Raw genomic sequence first — 26,417 nt, 5'->3', positions numbered from 1 at the left:
GGCTGTGGGGATTGAACCAGCAACCTTCTGCTTACCAGTTCAGTGCTTTAGTCCACTACACCACCACCACTCCCTTATTAAATAACAAAACTTAATGCATCAAAGTTGCATCAAGCAAATTAAGCAAATAACACAAATATTGAGTTTTTTTTGTTGTTGTTGATAAAGTCCCAGCTTTCAAATTATGCCACATAATAGGGGGAGGGGAATGACGTGGGTGGGGGGGGGGGGGGGGGGGCGTTCATCCAAAAAAGGTTGAGAGCCATTGGTCTTTTGAACAGTATTCAGCAGTTTGAATTAATTTAAATTATGCGTTGCGTATAGCGAAGCCAAAATAAAACGTCCACACATGTGGACGCAGGGTAACACGAGGATAAAGTCAATAACCATCAGTTGCTTATAATTCCTATACATTAAGTGGTCAATATGGCATGTTTTAAGATTGATATTGAAGATGTAAGCATCATTTTACTCAAATAACTCCAGAAAACAACACCTGCTATCTACTTGCTTCATTAGCAAATATTTTTGGTCTATCAATGTCCGGAACGAAGGTTAATAGTTGTTCTAAGAAGAAATATACACAATTTCCTGTAAGTTAGGATTTTTTTTTTATTATTATTATTATTATCTGACCACCCAGATATTCATTGCTCATTGGTTAATCATGGTTTCTTTCATTTTTATTGGATGATGTACATCTTATCACATGTCCATCTATATAAATGCCATATCACATTTTATAATGTTATACTAATTTACTAGCTCTCCCTTGCTTTTTTTGGGTACTCACACACAATGTAAAAACACTGGGTTGCCTATACATTTTGACTCTTTAATTAATGAAACAATAAGGCCATTTGTTACAGCGATTTTACCACAGTTAAGGGATGTTGAGATTTAAAAACCCTTTACCATAGTAAAAATCACTGTAACACAGCCAAGAGCAGCAACAATGATCAATAAGCACATTTATTATTAATAATAATTTACAAACAATTCTTGTGCTTAGCAATATATTTTATTTTCCAAACAATGCTTTAACCTGGCACATTAATGTGGAATTCAACTAATGTGTGGTCACAGGACATTTAATGTAAGCAAAAAGCAATGGATAAATATGTGAAAGCATGCAAGCCAGAATGATTGACAGCTGTGATGTATCTGGGACTCGACTGATGCAGCTGATTAGGTCGCCTCTGTCTCAGACTGGTGCAGCTGATGCCACTGAACAGTTCAGCTCACTGAATGTTCCAGAACTTTTCAGCTTGTACACAGTATTACACCAGGTTTTATTTGTATTGATAGAAGTAACTCTAAACTTCTCATATGGGGGAATCAGCACCTCTTTCTCATAAGGTAGCTTAGAATATTTTGTCACTTCAGCACCTTTGCAAGTTTTAATTTTAAAACAAGATACCTTTCCAAAACGCACAGCTAATTCTTTTTCAGTTGAAGAGGATGTAAATGAGCCGAAACGAACCTCCTTGTTCAGAACGTTTTTATCATATTCAAATTTGGTACCACGATAAGTTACTTTGCATTTCTTTTGTGATTTCTTTAGAATCTGTATAGCTTCAGTCAATAAAAAGTGAAGTGAATACCATTCGTATGTCATGTTTTTGTATTTTTCTTTATCATTACGAGTAGCAGTATTGAAACTACCGTGCACATTTAAATCAGTGTACACATAAATGGCAACTGAATGGTTCTTGATCAAGTTCTTTTCTGGTTCTTTGGCGTTCGTTTCACCTTCTCTCCAAGCGTCTGCAAATGTAGAACTCCCAGAGATTTCTTTCTGTAGAAATACTGTCTCCACCAGGTTTCTCATGCTGTTTGTACAACCCTCATATTGGTCGTCAACAGAATTCGGTGCCATATCCAATGGAAATATCTGTCCTCTAACATCCACTCTGTGGTCCTGTAGCAACAGGAAGTAATGATAACTTTAACATCAGTAGTTAATTAATATAAATAGACATGAATACTTCTCTGATTTCAGTCTGTAATATACAGACTCAGAATGCAATCTTACCTGTCCGAGGGCAACTTTTACAGTTAAAATAAGAAGCAGGGCTGCAATGATCTGCATTCTTGTTTACAAAAAATCCCTCTGATGCACAGTGGAAATCAGGTCAAATCTAGTAGTATAGTGCAGATGCTGAGAGACAACAAAAAATACAATATGGTTTTACAAATCCAAAATCAAGACTTAATATGCAACTGTTATATTGTTATTTTCTTTAACCCAAGCATTACTCGAGAACTAATACTGTTATCAATTAAAATCTCACTGGCATCATTTGAGCAACAAAACATTTAACTGACCTTTTCAGGAGAAAATAAAGGTGCCTTCAGACTATGTCTGCTGAATGTTTTAACATCGTCTGCAGTTGAACGTGAACACTATTTAGTCTATAGGAAGTAGTCAATGTGAAAATGTTAAGAAATAAGCATCTTCCTCAAACTGTGAACTTACACATTCACACTGACTCATTCACACCTTGTGTTGGGGGAAAAAAAGGTGATAGTTTCTACCATTGTTTCCTACCACAATGAGACTTGTCAGTTTTAATCTTACTCAGATATGTCCATAAAACAACACCTACTGCGTACTTGTTACCTTTACAGATTTAGTACTGTGCAAAAGTTTAAGGCACTTGTGAAAAATGTTGCATAGTGAGGATGTCTTAAAAAATAATGACATAAATAGTTTTCATTTATCACTTAATGTCATACAAAGTCCAGTAAACATAAAAAAGCTAAATCAATATTCGGTGTGACCACCTTTGCCTTTAAAACAGCCCCAATTCTCCTAGGTACACCTGGACACAGTTTTTCTTGGTTGTTGGCAGATAGGATGTTTCAAGCTTCTTGGAGAATTCATCACAGTTCTTCTATCTATTTCAGCTGTCTCAATTGCTTCTGTCTCATTATGTAATCTCAGACAGACACCATGTTCAGTGGGGGGCTTTGTGGGGGCCATGACATCTGTTGCAGGGCTCCCTGTTCTTCTATTCTAATCTCTTCTATTTGCAAAAGTAATGTTTGTGAGTCTAACATTTATATTTCCTATTGACACACTAAAGCTGAAGATATAAATAACCATCTTAAGACAAATGCTTTTGTGAAACATCTTATGTGCCTAAGACTTTTGCACAGTACTGTATATCTATCAATGTCTGGAACAAGTCTTTATTTTTTCAAATTAGAAACGTACACGATTTCCAGTAAATTAAAAAAACTTGTTGCTTATTGGTTTTTTGGTAAGTTTTTATTGGATGATGTACATCTTATCACACTTGTATCATGTATTTTATGTCTATGTCATCTTACAAAATCTTCTTGATCGGGGCAAACAGAGCTGTGACGTAAAAAACATCTCACAAAATAATACACAAACCACAAAACCGTTTTTATTAAAGATATTTATTCCAATATTACACACCCTTTCATTATTAGTTCTAATTTTTCTAACTCCAACCATGTTGACGACATCTGCTAAAAGGCAAGTAGTAATTTAATATATATAAGGCACTTTTTATAATTATAAAAGGAAGAGCAATGCAATAAATCATTAATAAAAGGCACTGAGGTGTATTGTTAGCAGTTGTTACATTGGTCAGCATTGTGTGTGTGGACATTCAGTCATTTCTAGCACCTTGTTGTTCACATTTAGTTAAAATTACTTGTCAGTTTTGAAAAATGAATGATTAACATCATAATTACTTTGCAGAAAATCAGTAAATTAATTAGTCATTTCTGACTAGTACTTGTGCGTCAAAGAAACAATAAAAAGACTTTGGCCTACATATTTAAAAACATTCACGACAATTTCAAATATATGAACCATTATATAAAATGCAGCATTTCACTCTATTTACATTCAATCACTTGAAATGATGAGAAATATTATTTGTATATATATAAATATTATTTTTAACATTGGTTGACCTACAGTCAGAAACGGTTTGCAAATCAGTATGTCTTTGCTTTAGAAAATGGTCCCGAAACCATCCTGCATCTCCAGCCGAGCGTGGCCATATACCACAGCAGTTAAACATATATTGATGTTACGCTTTTTCGAAATATTATTCTCCGTCTCATAGATGGTAAATGTTTTTATGATCACACCCCTCCCAGTCAATCAGCTCGGAGCGCTGGAACCACAGCGAGATCTCCTTCTCTGCACCTTCAACAGAATCCGATGCATGGACGACATTCCTAAACATGAATTCAACAAATGTGAAAGTTCAATCATATCCTTCACGCTACTGGTAGGTTTTAGCACCAATAAAATGCCTCAAACTGAGAATCTGAAATCGTGTGTGTAAAGACCTGCTGATATGAACGCTGAGATCTCCTCTGATAGTTCCAGGTGCAGCTTTAGCAGGGTCCGTGTCGCCCACCAGCATGCGTGATGACCTCACTACATTATGCCCCTCCCACACCTGTAAACAATGCTGTCTTGATTGATGGGTAGAGAACACTTAAGTTTGTGCTTCCTCTTTTCTGGTCTGTTTAGAACAGTTTTTAAGCTTTACCCATCTTGACATTATTTGGACGAGAGAAGTTAAAGGAAGGGGACTTGTAATTCTAAAGAAGAAAAATTAGAGTTGCTATGTTTAGAATAGGCTAAAATAGCAATGCCCTGTCCCAATACCTCCAATTGCGATTTTGGACTTGCCTACTTACCCACTTGCCTGTGTTTGGCCACAGTGTGCAAGCAGACTGCGAGTGCGTGCATGACTTTTGATTGCATGTTGGGACACCCGAAGACTTAACGAACGATGTTGGTCCCAGTTGTGACAGCTGTTTTTGTAGTTGCATTCAGAATGATGCTAAGTCATCCCAACCAGTTGTGAATGTTCTATTGCACATTTGTTGAATATATTCATATATAAAACAATAACATTTGCTTTACTTATGTTTTACTGTCTGATTATAATAAATAAATAAAGCTTCCCTTGACGTCATCATGGCAAAAATACGGCGATCGCTTTGGTAGGTGGGGTGTGGGCTCCTGAACGTGAAGAACTCTGGGATACACTAAGCCTGAAAGACCGCTCCAGAGTGGTATTCGGGCTAGTGTGGAATTAGTGTAGGTTAAGTGCACTGAGCTTTGGCATGTTTCAGACATGCGAAAGTCTTGAACACTTACTCTGTGCCGCCTGTACACGAACATAAGTATCAAGACCACAAGTGTGCGTATTGGGACAGGGCACAAGGGTAGTATGGTATTCTAACCTTCGCCAATAGCATACTAGCATACTAGGCAGAAAGAGAAGCATGCTATGGTTTAAGTTCAGAATAGCATACTACCATACGTCTCCATTTCTGCCTAGTATGCTAGTGTTTATGGCCAAGTTTAGAATAGCATACTACAGTACATTTACTATTTCTGCCTGGTAAAGTAGTACGATACCGGCTAAAGCCCAAAGTATACTTTGGTCAGAAGTGAACACTCAGCATCTGCGTACAGTCAAACGCTAGCCTTTCAAAGTATACTCCATACGATTGTGCACGCATACACAGGCGGTTGGCGCATGCATGCTACGACTGCTATGAGATACTGGACTATTTCTCCTCAGGAGTTTAGACACATAAATGTCTTTATATTCCTTTAAACAAGAGTTATACAAATGCAGGTATCTCCTGACCTCCTCACACATGCACTCTTGACGTGCACTCTCGACTGTTTGTCATCTCCTGTTGTTTACTGGCAAATACATCTTTATAGCGCTTCTTTGTGACAGTAACGGCTCAACGGTGAATGTTGCCATCTTGTGGACCAACATATTAGTGCAAATAATTCCAGGCGCATGCGCATACTGCACGTTCAGAGATGCGCAGTTAGAAAAATCTGGCTGCATACGTTCAGTGCTCAAGCACTCTGCTGATGACAAAATTTCCATCGCGCATCATGTCTGCAGACGTCTAGTGTTCACATCTGACTGAAGTATACTTTGGGCTTTAGCCAATTTCATACTAATGTACTAGGCAGAAATAGTAAATGTAGTATGCTATTTTGAACTTAGCCATAACCAACATCATACTACCATACTACACAGAAATAGAGAAGTATGGTAGTATGATATTCTGAAATAATCCATAGTCAAAAGCACACTACCATACTAGGCAGAAATAGTAATAGTATGGCAGTATGCTACTCTGAACTAGGCCGTAGCCAACAGCATACTACCATACTAAGCAGAACATAGTAATAGTATGCTATTCCGAACTAAGCCACAGCCTATATCATACTACCATAGTAATAGTATGCTATTCCGAACTAAGCCACAGCCAACATCACACTACCATACTAAACAGAACATAGTAATAATATGCTATTCCGAACTTAGCCACAGCCAACATCATACTACCATACTAAACAGAACATAGTAATAGTATGCTATTCTGAACTAAGCCACAGCCAACATCATACTACCATACTAAGCAGAACATAGTAATAGTATGCTATTCCGAACTAAGCCACAGCCTACATCATACTACCATATCACGCAGAACATAGTAATAGTATGGCAGTATGCTATTCCGAACTTAGCCACAGCCAACATCATACTACCATACTAAGCAGAACATAGTAATAGTATGCTATTCTGAACTTAGCCACAGCCAACATCATACTACCATACTAAGCAGAACATAGTAATAGTATGGCAGTATGTTATTCTGAACTAGGCCGTACCCAACAGCATACTATCATACTAAGCAGAAATAGCCAGAATAATAAGGTAGTATACTATTCTGAACTAGTCTTAGCCAGTCTTTCCAACTCCATTTCACAGCTTTTTGATTGGTCCTCACCAGTGTCGGCACTATGTGCTTTTCATGCACAGCATCAAGTTATTGACATGTTTCCTTCTCTCTCTGACGTATGATAATGATATTAAATGATCAGAAAGTTTAGCTATCACAGAGTCTGCTTTAAATAAATAATTACTGTATGTCTATATGCATTTATATGCAGTTTGTTCGTCCAGTGAATAGCATTGTACGTTATATGTGGGGGGCTTATCATTCTCAAAATATGTATGGCCCCCCCCCCCCCTTCACACACACACACACACACACACACACACACACACACTTCACCCTGGCGCCGACTGTGGTCCTCACCATGGCGACTATGGGGCCAGAGGTCATGTAGTGGAGCAGACTAGAGTAGAAGGGTTTCTTCTGTAGTAAGACATAATGCTGAGCTAACAACTCCTCAGGAGCCTGAAAAATATACAGAAACACACAAACTGCATCCTAAATACACCATAAAATCAACAATGCAGAAATTACTGGAACACACCGTGTCATACACTTATAAAAGAAAGAACTGCATAAATCTCCAGGTGTTACACAAATACAGACAGACATGAATAGAAAATATAAATAAAATGACCATGAATTTATCACTCACCTGCAGCATCTTCAAACCCACCAATCGGAATCCGCGCTGCTCAAAGCGCTTGACGACTTCACCAATCAGACGCCTCTGCACTCCATCTGGCTTGATGGCTACCAAAGTCCTTTCTTTTATACCAGAAAAATCTAAACGTACATTTCAAAAGAAAAGTCAAAGACATTTAAAGACACAGATATGGGAGTTTTGGAATGAATATCAGAAAAGAACGACAGAATGGTGACTACAAACATTCTTTTTCTGATTCATCAAACATCTGTTGAAAGGCAAACAGTGCCATCTATTGCTCAAGTGCGTAACGTACACAAGACACCAGTCTTTCTTAAAACTCAATCTCAAATGTAGAGAATGTGGATACTTTAAATCATCACTGCATTAGATGACACACACACACACAAAGTCAAATTATTTACACTTAGTTACATAAAAATAGTCTAACTTGGTCTAACCAGTTTTATTTAAGTGTGGCTTAAATGTGAAAATATTTTTGTGGACAGTGTAATAATAAAAATGATTGATTAATTGATTTATTGATATGAAAATATTTAATCCCTGGGTTCTGAGTAGATCTTTTAAAATGTTTTTGTTCTAGATTTATCAAGCAATGGCAAAACCGCTGGCTTTCCCCTGTCCAAGTTACACACGCATGCTCACCCATTCTTAACAACTTTAAAGAATAATTCCTGCAAACGTGACAGACGCGTGATCCCTTTACAGTCATTGCTTGAAGCCTGATCAAATTAAGGCCGTTCTACACAAAACGAATGCTCATGTGCTATCGATTTGACCCCCTCACTTTGCCAAGATGGATTCAATAAAAAGATCCTATTGGCTATGTGGCAGACCAATCATGTTGCACTGGCAAGAGGAGGGCATTTTCAGGTGACCTGCACTTTTGAGACCAGATTTGCTCAATGAGAGAATAACTCTGTACTACGGTAAAATTTAGGGCATAGTTAAAAATCATACAATAGCTTTCTGGGACTGCTGGGAACTTACATGCTGCTTTACATACTGAAAGATTATTTTATATATATTCTAATATTAATTCTACATTTGTACTCAACCCAAACATGTAAAAATGCTCTAGCTTTTAAGTAAATATGTAACTTTATGTCACTGTAACTTCTTGTTTTGTGAAGTCTGAAGTTAATTTTTTACCCATTACCCATTCTTGATAAAAAAATATATATATTTTTTTTTAAATCCTACATAGCACACATTAACTTCTCTGTGGATGACTTCCGATTATCATGTGTAACATGACTATGTTAAAAAGCACTGAAATGCTAGTACAATTTTAAAAGCATGGATTAAAGGTGCACTCAGTCATTTTTTGAAGTATGGCTTATACTGACACCTAGCTGCCTGGATGCTGCATCATTCAAACAGTAGTTTTCAGTTAGAAATGCCATTGTAGAAATTCACGATGCACAGTAAACCAGGATTCATTAAATCCATGAAAGTGGCAAAAAACAGGGCAGTTACTAGGAATAAGCTAGTAGTATTCGGCTGGTCATGTGATCCTAACATGGCTGCCCCCATGAGGCGCCCCTGCCCCATGTAGAACAAGAGAGCTTTAATGTGGTTACCGATGTGACTGGAGTCTTCATTTCACATGAGTGGTCATGATTTTATACATACATTTCAAAATTACTATTTATTTCTTTAGAAGTAAACATTTTTAAATGAGGGAATAAAAATACTGAGTGCACCTTTAATTCAGTGCTACATCGCATGAGTAAAATGTACAAACGCTAAGTTCAGCCACCAAGAATTGTGTGTAAACTTTATTTGAAAACATGGTGTGTTAAATTTACTATAAGTAAACCCTTTATTTACTATAAGTTTTATTAGTTAGATATCAGATAATACAACAGGCGCTGATGAATGGGAATGGCCGATCACCCACGGAAAAGCACGAGAAATTCCCCATTCATTTTCTCCATAGGCATTTCAAATATATATATATATATATAAAATACATATTTCTCAGCCTTGACCCAAACCAGAAAGCTCTATTATTAATTAATGACATTAAAACATTTTATTTGAAGCAAATAATTTGCAAAAATCGAAAAAAGCGATTGGCAGTTGGGAACTTCTGTGATCTCCCGCGGGAGATCTGGACCCAGAGGAATTCATCGTTGGCTTTTACAAGACACAACTGCAGATTGAACTTTTGAATCATGAATTTATCAAGCGCACCACCGTACGGAGAAAAAAAAAAACATTGTAATCGAGCAGGCTGAGCATGCACAATCTTATTTTCCTTCCTATTACTTAGAATACACATTTTGTTTTATAGTTAATGGGCATTTGTTGCATGTGTGGAAGTGTTCGTGCACGTACTGTGCTTTGCCCAAATTACACTGCTTTGTTTTGTTTTTTCAAATACAATTTTTTTTTAGACTGACTGTTCAAACTGCAGGTTATATGTGGACAGATCTGGTTTTTGTCTGTTCTGACTGCAGTCGATTTTGCTGGCACATCCACATTAGCTCTCATTGTAACTATGCAAACATACGTATGTTCACCATGTGTGAGAGCTTATGGATGTTTTTCATGAGGGCGGTATCCAAATATTAACACATTCTTCACCGAAATCTGCTTTAAAAAAAATGGAAGAGGTGGGTGTTGGTCATTAGGGCACCCACCGGCAGAAACATAAATCAGTGCCTATTGATATATCCCAGTGTACTCAATGATTTATATTTATTGTATTTATTAAGTATCATGTTGCTTTTGGGTAACACACACACATGGTGAAAATGTGTTTTTCATTTCTGCCGTGATTTGTGACTCAGAAAACCATTAAACCGGAGTTATGACCTGTTGAAATAAGAAGCCACACAACTATATCAATTAATGTTGAAAGTCAGACATTCACTTATACAAGCTTGTGCCTAATTTAATGTAGTCACCACTCAATAACACAATTAACCAATCACTGAATCAACTAATCACATGATGGCAAGGGCGTAGATTTGGTTTGAACATTGGGGGGGGGTTACAGTGTGAAGAATGTACATGTTTCCACTGATCACTGTTTAAATATTGGAGGGCTTGTACTTGCTTGTTTTGATTATTGGGGGACCTCCCCCCACCATCCCCCCTGGAATCTACACCCCTGCCTGAGGACAAATTGAGCTCATGCAATACATGTTAAATAGAGCACATGCTCTTTAACACTGTTATCACGAGAGGTAACAGTAAAACATTCAACAAAGGTTGCACATTTGTCTCAAAAGAAATAATTCTGTATTAAATAGAAATTAATGCTAGTTTTTAACTTTTGTTCAGACTTAGATACTGTTTGGGGTGGTTTTTCAGCTATTTGTCGCCTCGGTTAGACTAGAAATACATACAGATAAATGTAAACAAACAGACCTGTCTTACTGCTGTAGCACCGCGCGTGTCTGTATCGCCAAGCGAAGGAGAGATTTGCACGCGTGGAACTCCACGTGGCCGCTCGCGCTGCATGGACGCAGAGAGCACGCGCCAAACTCACTCCCATCATCTTCATTTGCCAGCTGAAGTTATTGCTGAACAACTCAACCGAAGAACGTGCGACTCCAAACGCAGAATGCTCCGATGCTTTTGAACTCCCAGACAGTTATATACAAACACACACAGGTCATTCACCTGACAGGTCAAAGTGTAGCGTCCACTATCGAGTGGGAATGACACTAGTGTGTCTGTGATGGGAAAAACGAGACTTGTAAATTGTAGGGACATTGCTGACCATCACGTGCGCAAAGATAACCTCTTAATTAACACCATTTCCTGTTTGGAGATCCATTAGTATCCTAGATAACACAGAGTTATCTAAACGAGGACATGCAGTACACTTCTTTTGTTTTACTTACCCTTTTTGAACATAGGCTACAATCAAATGTGATAGCGCTTTTATGATATTTTAAAAACAAAATAATGTGTACCTTGTACTATTCTAAAAGTTCAATAATTAATTTGACAGACTTACCCTTATCCTTCAGCTAATATATATATATATACACACACACACACACACAGGGGCGTAGATTCCAGGGGGGATGGGGGGAGTTATCCCCCCACCCAGTAATCAAAACAAGCAAGTACAACACCCCCCCACTATTTATACCATGATCAGTGGAAACATGTAAATGCTTCACATTGCAACCCCCTAAAGTTCAAGCCAAACCTACGCCCTTATATATACTGTATATTATTTTATTTATTTTGTGGGAAAGAGGCCAAATGAGATGTTGTCAGATTTTTGTTTAACTACTGGGAACATTTTTCAGCATTTTTGTGGCCAAAAGTGAAGCTAGGTCAAAGCACACGTATGCACAAACAAATCAATGATTGGCAGTGGAACAAAAACAATAAACGTCAGTCTTTAAGGCAGAACAAACAGTGAGAAAGTGTCTGCTTTTGATCATTTCACACAGAGATGATTTCAGTCACATTAACTAATTAACCAAAAATGAAACTAAACACATTGCAATGTTACAATAACCTTTTCCTTCAGTAAATGCATTTCTATTATAGATGATGTACATTATGGTCCTCTAGATGTCACTGATGGGGAATTAACTAAACAAAACGATGAGGTTAAGACGTCTTTTTCATTAAAGGGATAGTTCACACAAAAATGTAAATTCTCTCATCATTTGAGAAGGGTATACCTGCAGGCATTGCTCCAAACCTCCATTAAAGATATAGGGAGCCCCTTACCAAACCATTTCCCTAACCTTTACCGTGAGTGGAAGTGACGCCCCCTTTTGAAGATCCCTGGTCTGTAGCTATACCTACTTGGAAAATTGACTCAACCTCATGCCATCCCATATGTGTATGACTTTCTTTCTTCTGCCAAACACAAAGATTTTTAGAAGAATATCTCAGTTCTGTAGGTCCTTACAATGCAAGTGAATGGTGGAAGGATCTTTGAAGGTCCAAAAATCACATAAAGGCAGCATAAAAGTACTCCATAAGACTCCAGTGGTTTAATCCATGTGTTCAGAAGTAATATGATAGGTGTGGGTGAGAAACAGATCAATATTTAAGTGCTTTTTTACTATAAATCTCCATTTAATCTTCTACTTTCTTCTTCTTTTGTTTTTGGCAATTCACATTCTTCGTGCATATCGCCACCTACAGGGCAGGGAGGAGTTTATAGTAAAAAATTAATTAGTGCATGGATATTAATGGTTAGTTCATCATTATTCATCATTATTAACTGACTTCATATTGTTCTTAACCTGTATGACTTTCTTTCGTGGAACACAAAAGCTGCTGGGGTCGTCAAGCTCCAAAATTATAAAACGTACCATGAAAGTGACATGAAAGCGGCCAAAACATGCATATACCAAGTCTTCCGACAACATATAATAGTGATCGTGTAAGGGGCAGACCAAAATAAATCATTACTCACAGATACACTGACATGGAATGACCTAGCGAGTTCATGAATGAGAAAAATAGAGATGTTGAATCTTTTGAATGAATTGGTTGAATTCAGTTCACAAATCCGGTCTGAATGATTTGCTCACAAATTAGACTGATCCGGTTCTTGATTTCCAGTCGTTAACAGGATAGAGAAATGTAGGAATACAGGTGGAACGTGAACAATTTTGTTACTGGCATGCAGACTCATTATAATCAAGTCATTATGTTTTTCATTTCTTTATTGTCACAGTATTTAATTTGTACAAGTATGGGTTGTGGAAGTAAAAACTATAAAACAAACAGGAGTTGTCAGGAGCTAAACAACAAAATTTGAAATGAACAGAATATCTGATATGAAATACAACATGTAGACAAAATAAAGATTAGAAATCAAATTAGTGTAAATTGAACATTTAAATATTTGATCACTAATGGAATATACACATTGAAATGATATAAATTCTTAATGTATTCATGTATTTAATGTAAGCACTCATACAAAGGGTTGTTCTGGTGTGACTGAGCAAGTTAGAGACCCTGCCCTCTCAGAGGATGAAGATGCCATATGATTGGATACTCCACACTGTCTCTCATCCGAAACTCTTATGAATCTCTGTTCTTGTGCACTGAACAACAAACCCCTAATCTCACTTTTACACCAAACTGAACAGGGTTCCCACTCTTTTTAAGGTACAATTTTCCAGGACATTTTACGAGCCCAACCGTTGTAATATTTAATCAAAAACACATGAGAGGCTGTGTTGGGTGTAATGCATTACTAACTAATTAATTACTGTAATTAAATGACTTTTTCATTGATGAACTGATGAGAGGTCATGATGTATATTGTGGTTATTAGATGGTTATTTTTTCTGAATTCCATATTCAACAGTTTAATGACATTTGATTATCAAAATGGTCTGTTTTCAAATAAATTCATTCAAATGAAAATAGAATTACTTACATTTTTTAACATAACTGTGAGAAATATAGATTTGCTCTCAGTTTCAGGCCTACTTTTTCATTTTGGGCCTCCATTATCACTAGTCTTTTCTGACGTAGCTTTTGTTTTTCTGTTCCTTCTGCTCTCCTTATCTGAAGCTCAAGGATTTCTTAAGCCGGTCTTTTAGTACAAACTGGTATAAACTGGTATTCTGATAGCGGAGAGCGCCTCTTAGACTGGCACACAGATAGAGATGTCTGTTATTGACGCATGATGATTTTCTTTGATGCACTTTTCTGGTATAAATATGTTTGATTGTCAATAAACCTTTGAAGACGCTTTGATATCAGTTTTGTGTCAGAGTCTCTTCCCTTGCAAGCAAATTCCTGAGCGAGAGGACAATGTGACAAGAGAGTGCTGGGGTGAAAAGGTCGAACTATATAGATTATAGGAGAAATAATCTAACAATAATATTGCATTATTTTTATAGTAGTACATAGAAACAGTAGTATTATATATATATATATATACACATTTGCTTTTTTGTCCCATTTCACGCATCCATCAAAATCAAGCTTTTATTGTGGTGTTTCTGTGTGGTTTTGACAGTAGTTTCTCACCTCCGTTTAAGCGGTTTGCTACATGGCTCAGTGTTATTAAACCCCAAAAAGCTGTGATTTAATTAAATACATATATAGTCTGTATGTGCTGCACACTTTAAAGCGCTCTGCTCTCTTTCATTTACAAAACACAGTGCACGTGATGATAATTATGCAGTGTTTTTAGTGTATGACCAGACAGATTCACACATTCATTTTGAAGCACGCAGCACCTGCAGATGAGATGTTGTCAGATTGTTGTTTAACAACTGGGAACATTTTTCAGCAAGCTTTTGGCCAAAATTGAAGCTAGGTCGAAACACATGCACAAACAAATCAATGATTGGCAGTGGAACAAAAACAATAAACGTCAGTCTTTAAGGCAGAACAAACAGTGAGAAAGTGTCTGCTTTTGATCATTTCACACAGAGATGATTTCAGTCACATTAACTAATCGTGATAATGGGAAATCTAAGGGTGTCTAAACACTACAAAGTCTGCACTATAATAGGTTAAAACAAAATTAACTAAAAATGTAACTAAACAAATTGCAATGTTAAAATAAACTTTTCCTTCAGTAAATGCATTTCCATAATAGATGATGTACATTATGGTCCACTAGAGGTCACTGAAGGGGAATTAACTAAACAAAATTATGAGAATAAGATGTCAATGGACTTTAAGTGATAGTTCACCTAAAAATGAAAACTCTCTCATCATTGACTCACCCTCATGCCATCCCAGATGTGTATGACTTTCTTTCTTCTGCTAAACACAAAGATTTTTAGAAGAATACATAAAGGTAGCATAAAAGTAATCCATAAGACTCCAGTGGTTTAATCCATGTATTCAGAAGCGATATGATAGGTGTAGGTGAGAAAAAGATCAATATTTAAGTCCTTTTTTACTATAAATTCTCCTCCCTGCCCAGTAGGTGGTGATATGCACGAAGAATGCAAATTGCCAAAAACAAAAAAAGAATGTGAAAGTGAAAGTGTAGATTTATAGTAACCCCCCCCCCCCCCTTTTTTTTTTTATATTTATCTTTTTCTTACCCACACCTATCATGTTTCTTACCTACGGTGCTGAAATCTTCTCTAAAAATCTTCATTTGTGTTCAGCAGAAGGAAGTCATACACATCTGGGATGGCATGAGGGTGAATAAATGGTGAGAGAATTTTCATTTTTTGGTGAACTATCCCTTTAATGCTAGGTTAGTTTATCATCATTAACTCACCTTCATGTTGTTCCAAACAGTTAGATTTTCCTCCGTGGATCACAAAAGGTGCTGGGACCGTAAAGCTCAAAAATGTTAAAACATACTATAAAAGTGGCCAAAATGAATCATACATAAATATGCCAGTCTTCTGACAACATTCAATAGCAGTCATGCAAGGAAAAGACCAAAATAACTCATTATTTTTACAGATACACTGATGTCCGATCCTAGATCGAATTGTTCTTTTGAGTCTGATCTTTTCAATGAATCGGTTGATTCTATTCACAAAACTGGCCTGAATGATTTATTCACAAATCGGACTGATCCGGTTCTCGAGTTCAACTCGGTCTGACTCAATGTTCCAGTCTCAGATGATTTTCAGATATTAACTAGACAGAGAATCTCACAGATTGTAAGGATAGGTAGGAATACTGGTAGAAAAGGGAACATTTTTGTTATTGCAGACTCATTACCACAAAGTCATTATTATTATTATTATTTTTATTATTGTCACAGTATTTAATTTGTCCAAGGATGGGTTGTGGAAACACAAAATATTCCTAACATTGAAAGAAACTTTAAATTAACAGAATATCAGTTAAGAACTAATACAATACAGATATACAACATGCAGACAACACAAAGTAAAGATTAGAATTAAAATGAGTGCAAATTGAACTCAAAATGAACAATTATTCATGTAAAGCACTCATACAAAGGGTTGTTCAGGTGTGACCGAGCAAGTTAGAGACCCTGCCCTCTCAGAAGATGAAGACGCCATATGATTGGATACTCCACACTGTCGCTCATTTGCAACTCTTATGAATCTCTGTTCTTGCCCCTAAATTCAGAAACAAGCACTTTTACACCAAACTGAACTTTACAATGCCTCTGTGTCCAGTTGTACTTCCTGTACAACACATTTATTCCAAATGATTTCTTCAAAGTGGCATTGTATTGGAGTATAATAATTGTATTAAATGAAATGGATAGGTCCGTAATATTAGCCAAGCAATGCACATTTGTGTACCTGAATATCTGCTGCTGACTTACCTCAGAAATGTGCTCAATTCATATCGTTTATTACACTGCTCTGTGCTCTGAATATCTGCTGCTTCTCCTCAATAGCCACCAGCAGTCTCAAAGAGTGTGTGATCCGCGCTTTCTTCCTAGAGATTAACACACTTGAGAATATTAACTTGAATAAAATGTGAACCATGCAATGACACGTCATGTTGCATAATCAGCTGCATAAAGTTCTGTGTAGAGACAAAGTTATGGTTGAACACTGAATGGGGGTTAACAATAAAATGTAAAAGTGGGCAGCCATATGTTAATTATGATGCCAAATAATTAATTGGCACAAGGAATGGTCTGGGTGGACTGGGGAGGAGCTTACATTCAGACATTCATAAAAGTCAAGAAACTGTTCCCTCACCGATCACTGAATTTACTTTCAGAGAAGGAAAAGCTGAGAGCTTCTGTGTAGAACTGCTCAGTCTCACTCGACTTCTGCTCTAATGGTCAAAAACACACTGCAGGTAAGAACTTGAATAGTGCATTTCCTGAATTCACTGAACTTAAAATGTGCTTCTAATAAGACACACTATACTGGCATCATCCTTGTCATATAATGTCAGCACAGTAAAGCATAACATTATTTTGTATGCTTTAAAATCTCTCACCTGTTTGCATGTCAAATTCATTGAGGTCCTGAATGTGAATGCATTTAGAAAGAGAGAATGTCTTTAAAATATTCTTATTTAGGACTTGAAATATTTCTTGAAAGGAATATTAAAGGATCAACAAAAAGTTCAGCTCAATTGACAGCATTTGTAGCATAATGTTGATTACCACAAAAAATACTTTCAACTTACCCTTCTTAAAAAAATAAAAAAATAAATAAATATGGGATAAACAATGTGTGTTAACATGATTTTAGTGTGATAAAATCGCTTACTAACATGTTCTGTGTAAAGTTATTTTCAATTTTACAACTTCTTTGCTGTAATCATTTAAACGCCTGTAAAATTGACGATTTCTCAAATTTTAACAAGAATTAATGCAAGAGCTTTTATAAAACTACAAGCATTCACATTTTTTGCCTTTAAACCCTCCAAATATTTTCCCCATTCACTTCCATTGTAAGGTCCTCACTGTTATCTCAATTTCTGCTTTTTTTTTTTTTTTTAAAGAAAAGGAGGAACGAGTTGAAATGAATTTTTGAGGTAATCAACATTGACACAAATGCTGTCGACTGAGCTTAACTTGCATTGAACCCGGAATGTACCTTTTTGGCTCTGTTCTTGATGACCATTTGGAAATTATCCACCATCACAGCGATGATCACACTTAGAAGGAATAGAAATAGAAAAGAATAAAGTAAAAGCACATTCCTTTACCAAAAATATAATTATAATTTACAAAAAAATGGAGTGGTGTATTTCCTGGCTTACTTGAAAAAAATAAAGTATTCAATTATGATGAAAAGAGCCAGGAAGATGACAATATGAGGTGCGCCTGTTAACATGTCAAAAGAAATGTGTCTTTTAACCTCAATTTAAACTTAGGGAATACCTTACTAAAATATTTTATTTAATGTCTGTCACCTACATGTTGTTTCAAACCTGCATGACTTACATTTTTATCATGAAACAAATTGCATTTTTCATGCAATCACAATGAATCAGCAACAAATAATTCAAGCTAGTTTTGTGAACAAGATTAACTGATTCCGATTTATTGAGCTCATTCACATGGATGCCAGAAAGACGTTTATTGCAAGAAAGCTGCATAAGTGACTAAACCGGTGGTAGTGTTTTCATGCACTGTGTTAGCATTTTAGTCTTTACCCCTGTATATATATATGTGGCTCAGTAAGCAGTGTAGGGATGCACCAGTTGTGCATAAGGTCTCACTTTAGTTGGGATGTAAAGTTCATACTAAGGGCTTAGTAACTACTAGTTAGTTTGTAACTAAGTCAGTTGTTACATCCTCTGATGTATTATGCAGCAGGTGGTGCTGTGTTGCTGTCTCTCCCTCTTCTTTATGTTTTCTCTCTCCCTCTCTTTTACTCTCCTCCCCTTTCACAGGATTGGGCCATGGTAGAATTTGCCACTTTCTGGGATTGGTGAATGTTGGAGAGTCTGGGCTACTTAAATGGAGCTTGTCGGCCAGAAGAGAGACTGCTCTCGAGGCCAAGGTGCAGCCCGGACGATATGCCGTATAGCTTCCCTTTTGTGTGTAGTGGTTGATACTGAGAGTGTTTACAATCCATGTTGATTTTATTGCTGTTAAGGTGTGAGCTAATGTGTCCCAGAGTTAAACTGTGTTAACTTTGTGATCGACTATTGTGATGGCTAGTGAGCCATTGCTCTTTACTAGACTCTAGTGTGATACTAGTTAATTATTTCAATAAGAAGCTGTGGGAGATAAGGGCCTTTACTTTTATCTTTATAACAATTTTCTCTTGTTTATATTTAATTAAGGAGATAGGGAATTTATCTGTATTTTGTTTTGATTTTCTTGTCTTGATTAGGAAAGTTGTATCTTATTTGGGGGGAGTTAGAAATATATTTCTTATTGTTTTTGCCATTGTTTTCTCCAAAGTCTTTGCTTCCTTTCTTTTCAACATACATTTTCGATAAATTCAGATTTATGGATTATACTACTTGTGGCATTACTTTTGTGTTGCATCCTTACCCCGAGACGGAACGTAACAGTTCTTAATTTGGTTGCACCACCTGTTCTTAAGGCAAGACTTTGCTAGTAGATCGTAAACTCTCCGTAAAGTAATGCATAGTCACATAATATGACGCTTACCTATATTGATCCAATAAGCAGCCTTCAAATTTAAACATCAAAGAGTTCAAATGCCATGCATTTCAGTTTTATCTTATGGTTGATGTTCAAACCTTGTTTTCTCACATAACTGTCAGCTGCAATAAATTATATCCCCATTGAAATACAACACATAATAAAAGTAGATTTAATAAATAGTATATTTAACCAATGTAAATAATAGCCTATTATTCAGGAACTGTATCTAAAATGAATAAAAGGCTATAAATAAATACTAATACAACAGGCTGGAAAAATGGACATTTACTCATTTTAATATACTATATATTTTGTATGTGTTGAAACTTGACACCGGGCGACGCACAACGGAAAGTGCACCATTTTAGATTGGTTTCATGCTGAAGAGCGCTAATAAGTACGTTTTTGCATAAGGTACTCTATCGTAAATATAAACGAGTGCAAATGTCAACATCATATATGTCTAAAGGATTGAGGTCTGTCACTCAAAACATGAGCTCACTGATGTCATTAAATCAATCTGCTTTTTTTATTCCAACCGTTACTCCTGGTCGGAGGCTTCCGTACCTATTTCGTTTATACGTAGGGTTACGTTCTACCTAAGTTTAATGGTGCAACGCTCAAATTTAGCAGTGCGTAAATGGGCAATTAGTCACAATTTACGCCACAACTAGGCTAAGTTGTAATTTATGTATAGGAGTGGTGGTGGCGCTGAACTGGTAATCAGGTTGCTGGTTCGATCCCCACAGCCATCACCATTGTGTCCTTGAGCAAGGCACTTAACTCCAGGTTGCTCCAGGGGGATTGTCCCTGTAATAAGTGCACTGTAAGTCACTTTGGATAAAAGCATCTGCCAAATGCATAAATGTAAATGTATAGCTGGTGCAACCGGCCCCAGCTTTCTCCAGTTAGTAATTTCCTTGTGACGCTGGTGTAAATAACGAGCATATTGTCTGAGGATGTCTTTGCTATTTTTGTTGTTTGTTGCTTCGCTTTATTTTCAAATGTCCCACAGTTGCTGTTTGTTTTCTTTACTTCCCATCGTGATTAATGTTGGGTGTAATCTGATTACAAAGTAACTAGCTACTGTAATCAAATTACATTAAGTTAAAAAGTAGTGTAATGCATTACAATTTCAGTTTTTGTAATCAGATTACAGTTACTAATTTTCAATTAGGTAAATTAACAAGCAGGAAAAAGACGTTATTTTGAAATCGCTGAACAGAAAAACAAAACCTTTTTTTGTGAAAATTGTTTTAGAAAGTAACTTAAAAGTAATAGTAATTCGATTACTTTTCCATTAAGTAATAAGTTAAGTAACCTGATTACAATGTTAGAGAAGTAATTTGTAATGGATTAATATTTGAGTAACTTGAGCCCTATTCAGATGGGATTCATTTTATATGGGGACGTGGGGTAATGTAATAATTACCAGAGCTTCTCAGTAATTTTAATCCCGTGCGAATCAGTCATGTCAGTAATTTTTCCGGACCTTTTCCATTCTGCACGTTCCTGCACTGGTTACAGCATGTTTTACCAACTATGAAACGGCCTGTAAAAATAACCCCTGGTAATATTAATCCAGTGTGAATTGACATGATAATAAAAAGCCCGTAAATCTGCACTTTCCAGCATTTGAGCCCTTTAAATATCGCTGTTTCTTAAATTCTCCGAGTGGCTGAACTGGATGCTGGTCAAGAGAAGATGCCAGAACATGTCAGATGTGCTTCACAACTTCAGATAACAGTTGGTGTTGCATTTGGACTGATGCATGTTTTTCCCATGCTTTTTATGCTGTTGAGTGTTTATTTACCCATGTAAAAGAGAAACGAGCAGTTTTTGATTATGATTTGAGCAAAGTGAGTGTGGGAAATTGTGTTGATCCCCGCATTTCGGAAACATAAAATTACATAATGTGAAGAGATTGTCCATATTTTTAATTCAAGAGTAATATAAGATTACAGGCTTGTTAATGTCACCAGTTATGTTGTATTTATCCCGATATTCCAATCAATTTCTTCTAATAATCACAGATACAGTATATGCTCAGGTTTAATATTTCCTGTATAATTAATCAGCAGAGTATACATTTTCTAATAGGTCAGTTACACGTGACAGCAGTGTGTTAATGCTGTAGACACACCCTACTCTGTGATTTTTAAAGACATCGCTTATCCTGTGCGAACTGACGGTAAATATTACAGACGTGCAGTAATTACTTTACGGACATGTGTCAGGAAAACTAATCCCATCCGAATAGGAATTTACCCAACACTGATTGCAACCTACCATGTGTCATTGCTCTGCAATAGTTTCCCTCTTGTTTATGTAATACTTTGGGAATCCTCTAGCGTACTTGAGCATGTTCGCACATGCACACTTTTAAAAAACCCGTAAGAACTCTGGCAGAAACTTAGGTGTGTAAAGCCTGATTTATACTATGGAAAAATAACAACTTTTTTCTCCTGGACAAACTAAAGCACCCTAGGCGAACCAAGCCGGCGTTTATACTATTCGCAACATCGTTTTAAAATTAGTTTGTTGAGGGTGATGTCACGGAAGGCTGTTAACTCTCTGATGGACAGGCTTCAAAGTGATCCATTTTAATGACAGTAACCTAGGTAACAACTCAGCTGGCACGCACGAGGTAAATAAAAATCGTCACGTCGAAACCACACCCACAATTAGTTTTAACCAGTCAAAAATGCTCTTCGACCAGCTGAGTTCTCCAAGGTCAAGAGTTTCAGAGATGAACATGAACAGGAGAAATATCACCAAATGAACACACTGGCAGAACAATAACGTCACTGCATTTCATCATTATTTGTAGGCAACTAAGCGAAGACTGTTCACCCAGTAAATATAAATTAGCCTCTAAACCGCTTTCCCTTAATCCTTTAAAAGGCGTAAGGAAAACGGCGTTCGCGTTTACTTGATGTTTCAGAACACTACTTTCTACAAAAACCTGTGAATAATCTGTATGACAATTTTATGGTGCTTTTGCATCCTTTCTGAAAGCAATACAGGTTTGGAATGACATGAGGGTGAGTACATGATGACAGAATTCTTCTTTTTAGATGAAATATTTCTTTAAGCTAAACTATGAATCTGTAAACATGTGCTTGTACCATTGTCTCGGCTGGTGTAATAGATGCTTGTCCACTCATCGAATGTCAAAACCTGGAAAAGTGTACACACTGTATCTACCAGGGAACCAAAGCATTTCGGATCAGACTTGTTGAAGGTTTCTCGGAACATAATGGTAAACATGAAATAGACGCAACACATGAGGATTAGGATGAATCCAATTGACTTGAAAGACTGTTGAAGGAAGGTCCCGATGAACTTGAGGCCCTGAAAAACACTGAGATGGAGACAAAGTTCTAATTAGATTCCATTTATTTTAGCGGGATAGAAAGATAAAAATATCATATAGCTACAACTACCGGCTTCGCTCAAGTATTGTCCTCCAGGTCAATAGAGTTTGAGACTCCTGAGCTACACACTAATCCCACCTAAGAAGTTAAAGGTTTCAACTTCAACCCATTTATTCAGTGGTAAAGACTGATGCAAACTCTCACCGTATAGCCCGTAAGATCCTGAAGACCCTGATGGCTCTAAATCCTTTGAAAATTTTAAGCAGGCGGAAAAAGTTGGAGATTTGACCAGTTCCAAAGTATTTACCATGGTTTATGAGGGGTAGTATCAGGTCTACCATACCCATCATTGTGATCAAGAGGTCTGGAAAGTTGAGGGAACAACAAATCACATGAAAAGAGATTTCACGTTAGCTCCCATCATGTTACACTGGATGTTTCTGGATGTTTTCAGTAACTCACCCAGAATATTCCATAGGCTTTTAAAGTACAGAAGACCAAATGTGATGATCTTCAGCACACACTCCACTGTATAAAAAGCCAGGAATACTGGATCCAGGGCTGACAAATGCCAAACTGGGAAAGACCAATGAGATCACCTCATTTTAGTGCGGAGAACCACACCACATTTAGTTGATCTTGTGAAAACATGGTTTTCAGGGAAGGAAAAATAGGATAAACACTTTGGATATTATGTGGATGACAGGAGCAATAAGCACTGAGAAATGGCAAGAATTTCACAATCGAACAGACCACTCAAGGCTGTAATTGCTCCTTAAGGACTATTTACAAAGGACTGAAGTGTATCGTTCTTTAATCAGGGCTGTAAAAAAAAAAAACACATACTGCATCCATTGTTACTTTTCATGGAAAGCTGATGACAGCAGCAGTGTCATTTTTGGGATGTAGTGTTGTACCTGCTGTGACTGCGACCCTTTCAAATGTCAGGGCCACTTGCGTTCCAGTGTTGAGTGCAACCACACCGAGCATGACATGCTCAAAGAACTTAGTGAAGCAGCAAAGTTTGAGATGAAGTCGGTGAGCCCAGTCCCGCAGGGTTTTCCACACCCTCAACATGCTCTCTGTAAAAAAAGTTATTATTTATAAAGATATATAAAGATATTTAATGTCAAAAAAATGGATTTGATGTAGGTATACTTGTATATATATACACAAGTTCCTTTCCCAGTTCACCCTGACAGAATATAAATGCTGCTAAAAATTTTCAAAGCTCATTAAAAATGAAATAGCCAAGTATTTTAAAAAAAGCAACTTAAGAAATGTTTTGGGACATTTTCCTCTAAATTCCCGTTACTGTATTTTGAAAAAAAAAAATTATAATTATGTAACGCAAAATAAATAAATATACGTTTATTAATTATAAAAAATAATACCATTCACATTATTATTTATAATTATAAATGTAATAATGAATTTTTATTTCTATTTATAAATTATTTATAATTGTTATCAATAGATATTTCTTGAAATAATGTAAAAAAAATCATTTAAATTGTGAAGTAATTATAAATCACTGTAATATGTCATACTGCCTTTAAATTAAGCTGATTTTAATTTGAAAAAAAAAAAAAAAATTATATATATATATATATATATATATATATATATATACACACATACACACACACAATAATATTATATATATATTTATTATGTGTGTGTGTGTGTATATATATATATATATCCAGCCAGAATGGTTTTACTAATAAAAGACATGGCTTTAACCCTTTAAGTTCAGATGGGCCCACCAGGGCATGAAAAAAAAAAAAAAATTCAAAATATTAATAACTTCAGACTTGACCAACACAAAATAGGTATTGTTGAAAGCTTAGAAGCTCTACTTTCCAATGCATGCAGTAATTATGACCAAAACTGAACAACTGCTTTGAAATTTGCAGCCAAATCAGAAGTGTTCAGTTTTGATAATTTATATAAAAAAAGTTGCACTGTACATATTGCAATCAGTAAAAACATCAAACTCATCAAATAGCCATGACTCATAAGTTAATGGAAAGCTCTCAAACAGTAGAATACAACCATCCTATCTGTTTTACTCACAGACAAAAATATAGCGAGTAATAGCTAAGCATATGTCTTTGACAATTATTTTTGTGTTGCTTCTATGCCATGCTTTCGCTTATAACTTCATGAAAAATGAACGGAACACAAAATATCACATACCATTACCTAGAGGAGGTGATTATATTTCAAACAAGCCCACAAAAGTAACTGGATGCATAGATCCTTAGATAATCCACACGAAGCACAGTGTTACATATGACCACCAGGAGATGGCGCCAAGTACATGACACAGACTCAATGATGACTCAAATGACACAGAAGGAAACTCATTCTGTGAAATCTCATTACTAAAATCATGTCTGCATACTATGCAAACCTTTAATCATTATTGTGTTTGCATGTGGAATTAGTTCTTCTGTACAATTATTATGTTTTATTTGTTTGGAGAGGCTTTTGGACTAGACTTGCCATGATATCATAATTTTGACACCGGTGCGGTGTTCACATTCAAACCAACTAACACCGGTATTACCGCTGGTTTGATGCTAAGTGGCACTATGTGGTAATTTTCGTTAAGCAATAGCCTACACAATCACGCAAGGCCGTTTGATTTAAAACTTTTAACTTATATTTTTATTTATTTTAATTAAAAATTCAAATGAAACTGAAAAAGATTAAGTGCAATTAAAATGTGTGTTGTTCAACTTTCTGAAAGATGGCTTTTCAACAGTTGTGAAGGGCAACATCTCTTTGGCAATGAAACTACTTCATCCATGCATTCTCTCCATCATGGGCTACCGGTCGGGTGTTTAGTTGTCCGGGCAAATATATCAATTGTTGTGGGTTTAATGTTTTATTACATTTCATTCCAGGTGTTTTATTACCTTTCATCCCAGGACCCAGTTTAGCTGCTTCGGAAGGGTAATGACTTTGAATGTGTGTGAATAAATTCATTTTGTTCCCACCTAGGGCTGGGCAATATGCAAGAAATATGTTCAAGACAGTTTTATAAAAAATATCCAATTACATCGTCAACCCCCTGGCTGAGGGATCGGTGAATATTCTTGCTTTAGTGATTTTGCATTGAAAATTAATTTCAATTATTTATAAAACGAAAAACTTAAACCAAAAGACATTTCTAAATTCAAATTGCACTTCAAATGAAATGAAAAAGCAATTAAAATAATGAAGTGGTAAGAAAAAAACCCAAAAAAACATATAACTACCTTTCCATTTACCATCACGTAAGTATCCGTCTATGACAACAAGTGGAAAATTACTAATAAAAATTAAGATCTAAAAACAATTATAAATGTAAACAATTATAATGATGATAATAATCACTGAAATATAAATCATGGTTCGAGATGAACGTGTTTTTGTATTATTTTATGTTTTAATCACAGATGTATAGGCCATTTATAGAGTGACCCTGCAGAGTTGCGTTCACAATGAACTGCACTGTGGAAATAAAGCGAACTGAATTCAAAGCACCTCCTGAGCTGAGATGTCTGAGGTCATTTGCAGCATTCTCATAGACGATAATATTCTT

At 36.2% G+C, this 26,417-nt stretch overlaps 2 protein-coding genes across 2 annotated transcripts; both read right to left on the bottom strand.

Annotated features, from left to right (window-relative positions):
- Positions 1-281: 281 nt before the first annotated feature.
- Positions 282-2,491, bottom strand: LOC127452008 (NAD(P)(+)--arginine ADP-ribosyltransferase 2-like). Its single transcript, XM_051717130.1, has 3 exons — positions 2,329-2,491; positions 2,036-2,161; positions 282-1,921 (listed from the first exon to the last, which is right to left on the bottom strand). The coding sequence occupies exons 2-3, from the start codon at positions 2,090-2,092 to the stop codon at positions 1,205-1,207; spliced, it is 774 nt and encodes a 257-aa protein (XP_051573090.1). The 5' UTR covers positions 2,093-2,161; positions 2,329-2,491; the 3' UTR covers positions 282-1,204.
- A 922-nt stretch (positions 2,492-3,413) lies between these two features.
- nme4 (NME/NM23 nucleoside diphosphate kinase 4) lies at positions 3,414-11,039 on the bottom strand. Its single transcript, XM_051717141.1, has 5 exons — positions 10,826-11,039; positions 7,433-7,563; positions 7,141-7,242; positions 4,339-4,451; positions 3,414-4,224 (listed from the first exon to the last, which is right to left on the bottom strand). Exons 1-5 carry the CDS (start codon positions 10,959-10,961, stop codon positions 4,104-4,106), a joined length of 603 nt encoding a protein of 200 aa, XP_051573101.1. The 5' UTR covers positions 10,962-11,039; the 3' UTR covers positions 3,414-4,103.
- Between the last annotated feature and the right edge of the window lie 15,378 nt (positions 11,040-26,417).

This window comes from Myxocyprinus asiaticus, chromosome 14, assembly GCF_019703515.2.
Source record: "Myxocyprinus asiaticus isolate MX2 ecotype Aquarium Trade chromosome 14, UBuf_Myxa_2, whole genome shotgun sequence".
Classification (NCBI taxonomy): Eukaryota; Metazoa; Chordata; class Actinopteri; order Cypriniformes; family Catostomidae; genus Myxocyprinus; species Myxocyprinus asiaticus.
This window is presented reverse-complemented; position numbering and strand designations above follow the sequence as displayed.

What these genes read in the sequence shown, in the direction of transcription:
- nme4 (XM_051717141.1), bottom strand. Translation starts at nt 10,961, where the DNA reads ATGAAGATGATGGGAGTGAGTTTGGCGCGTGCTCTCTGCGTCCATGCA. An exon ending in GTGCTACAGCAGTAAGACAG is followed by an intron (nt 7,564 to 10,825) that starts GTCTGTTTGTTT and finishes ATGTACGTTTAG; the next exon opens with ATTTTTCTGGTATAAAAGAA. An exon ending in CTCAGCGTTCATATCAGCAG is followed by an intron (nt 4,225 to 4,338) that starts GTCTTTACACAC and finishes ATTCATGTTTAG; the next exon opens with GAATGTCGTCCATGCATCGG.
- LOC127452008 (XM_051717130.1), bottom strand. Translation starts at nt 2,092, where the DNA reads ATGCAGATCATTGCAGCCCTGCTTCTTATTTTAACTGTAAAAGTTGCC. An exon ending in TAAAAGTTGCCCTCGGACAG is followed by an intron (nt 1,922 to 2,035) that starts GTAAGATTGCAT and finishes CTGTTGCTACAG; the next exon opens with GACCACAGAGTGGATGTTAG.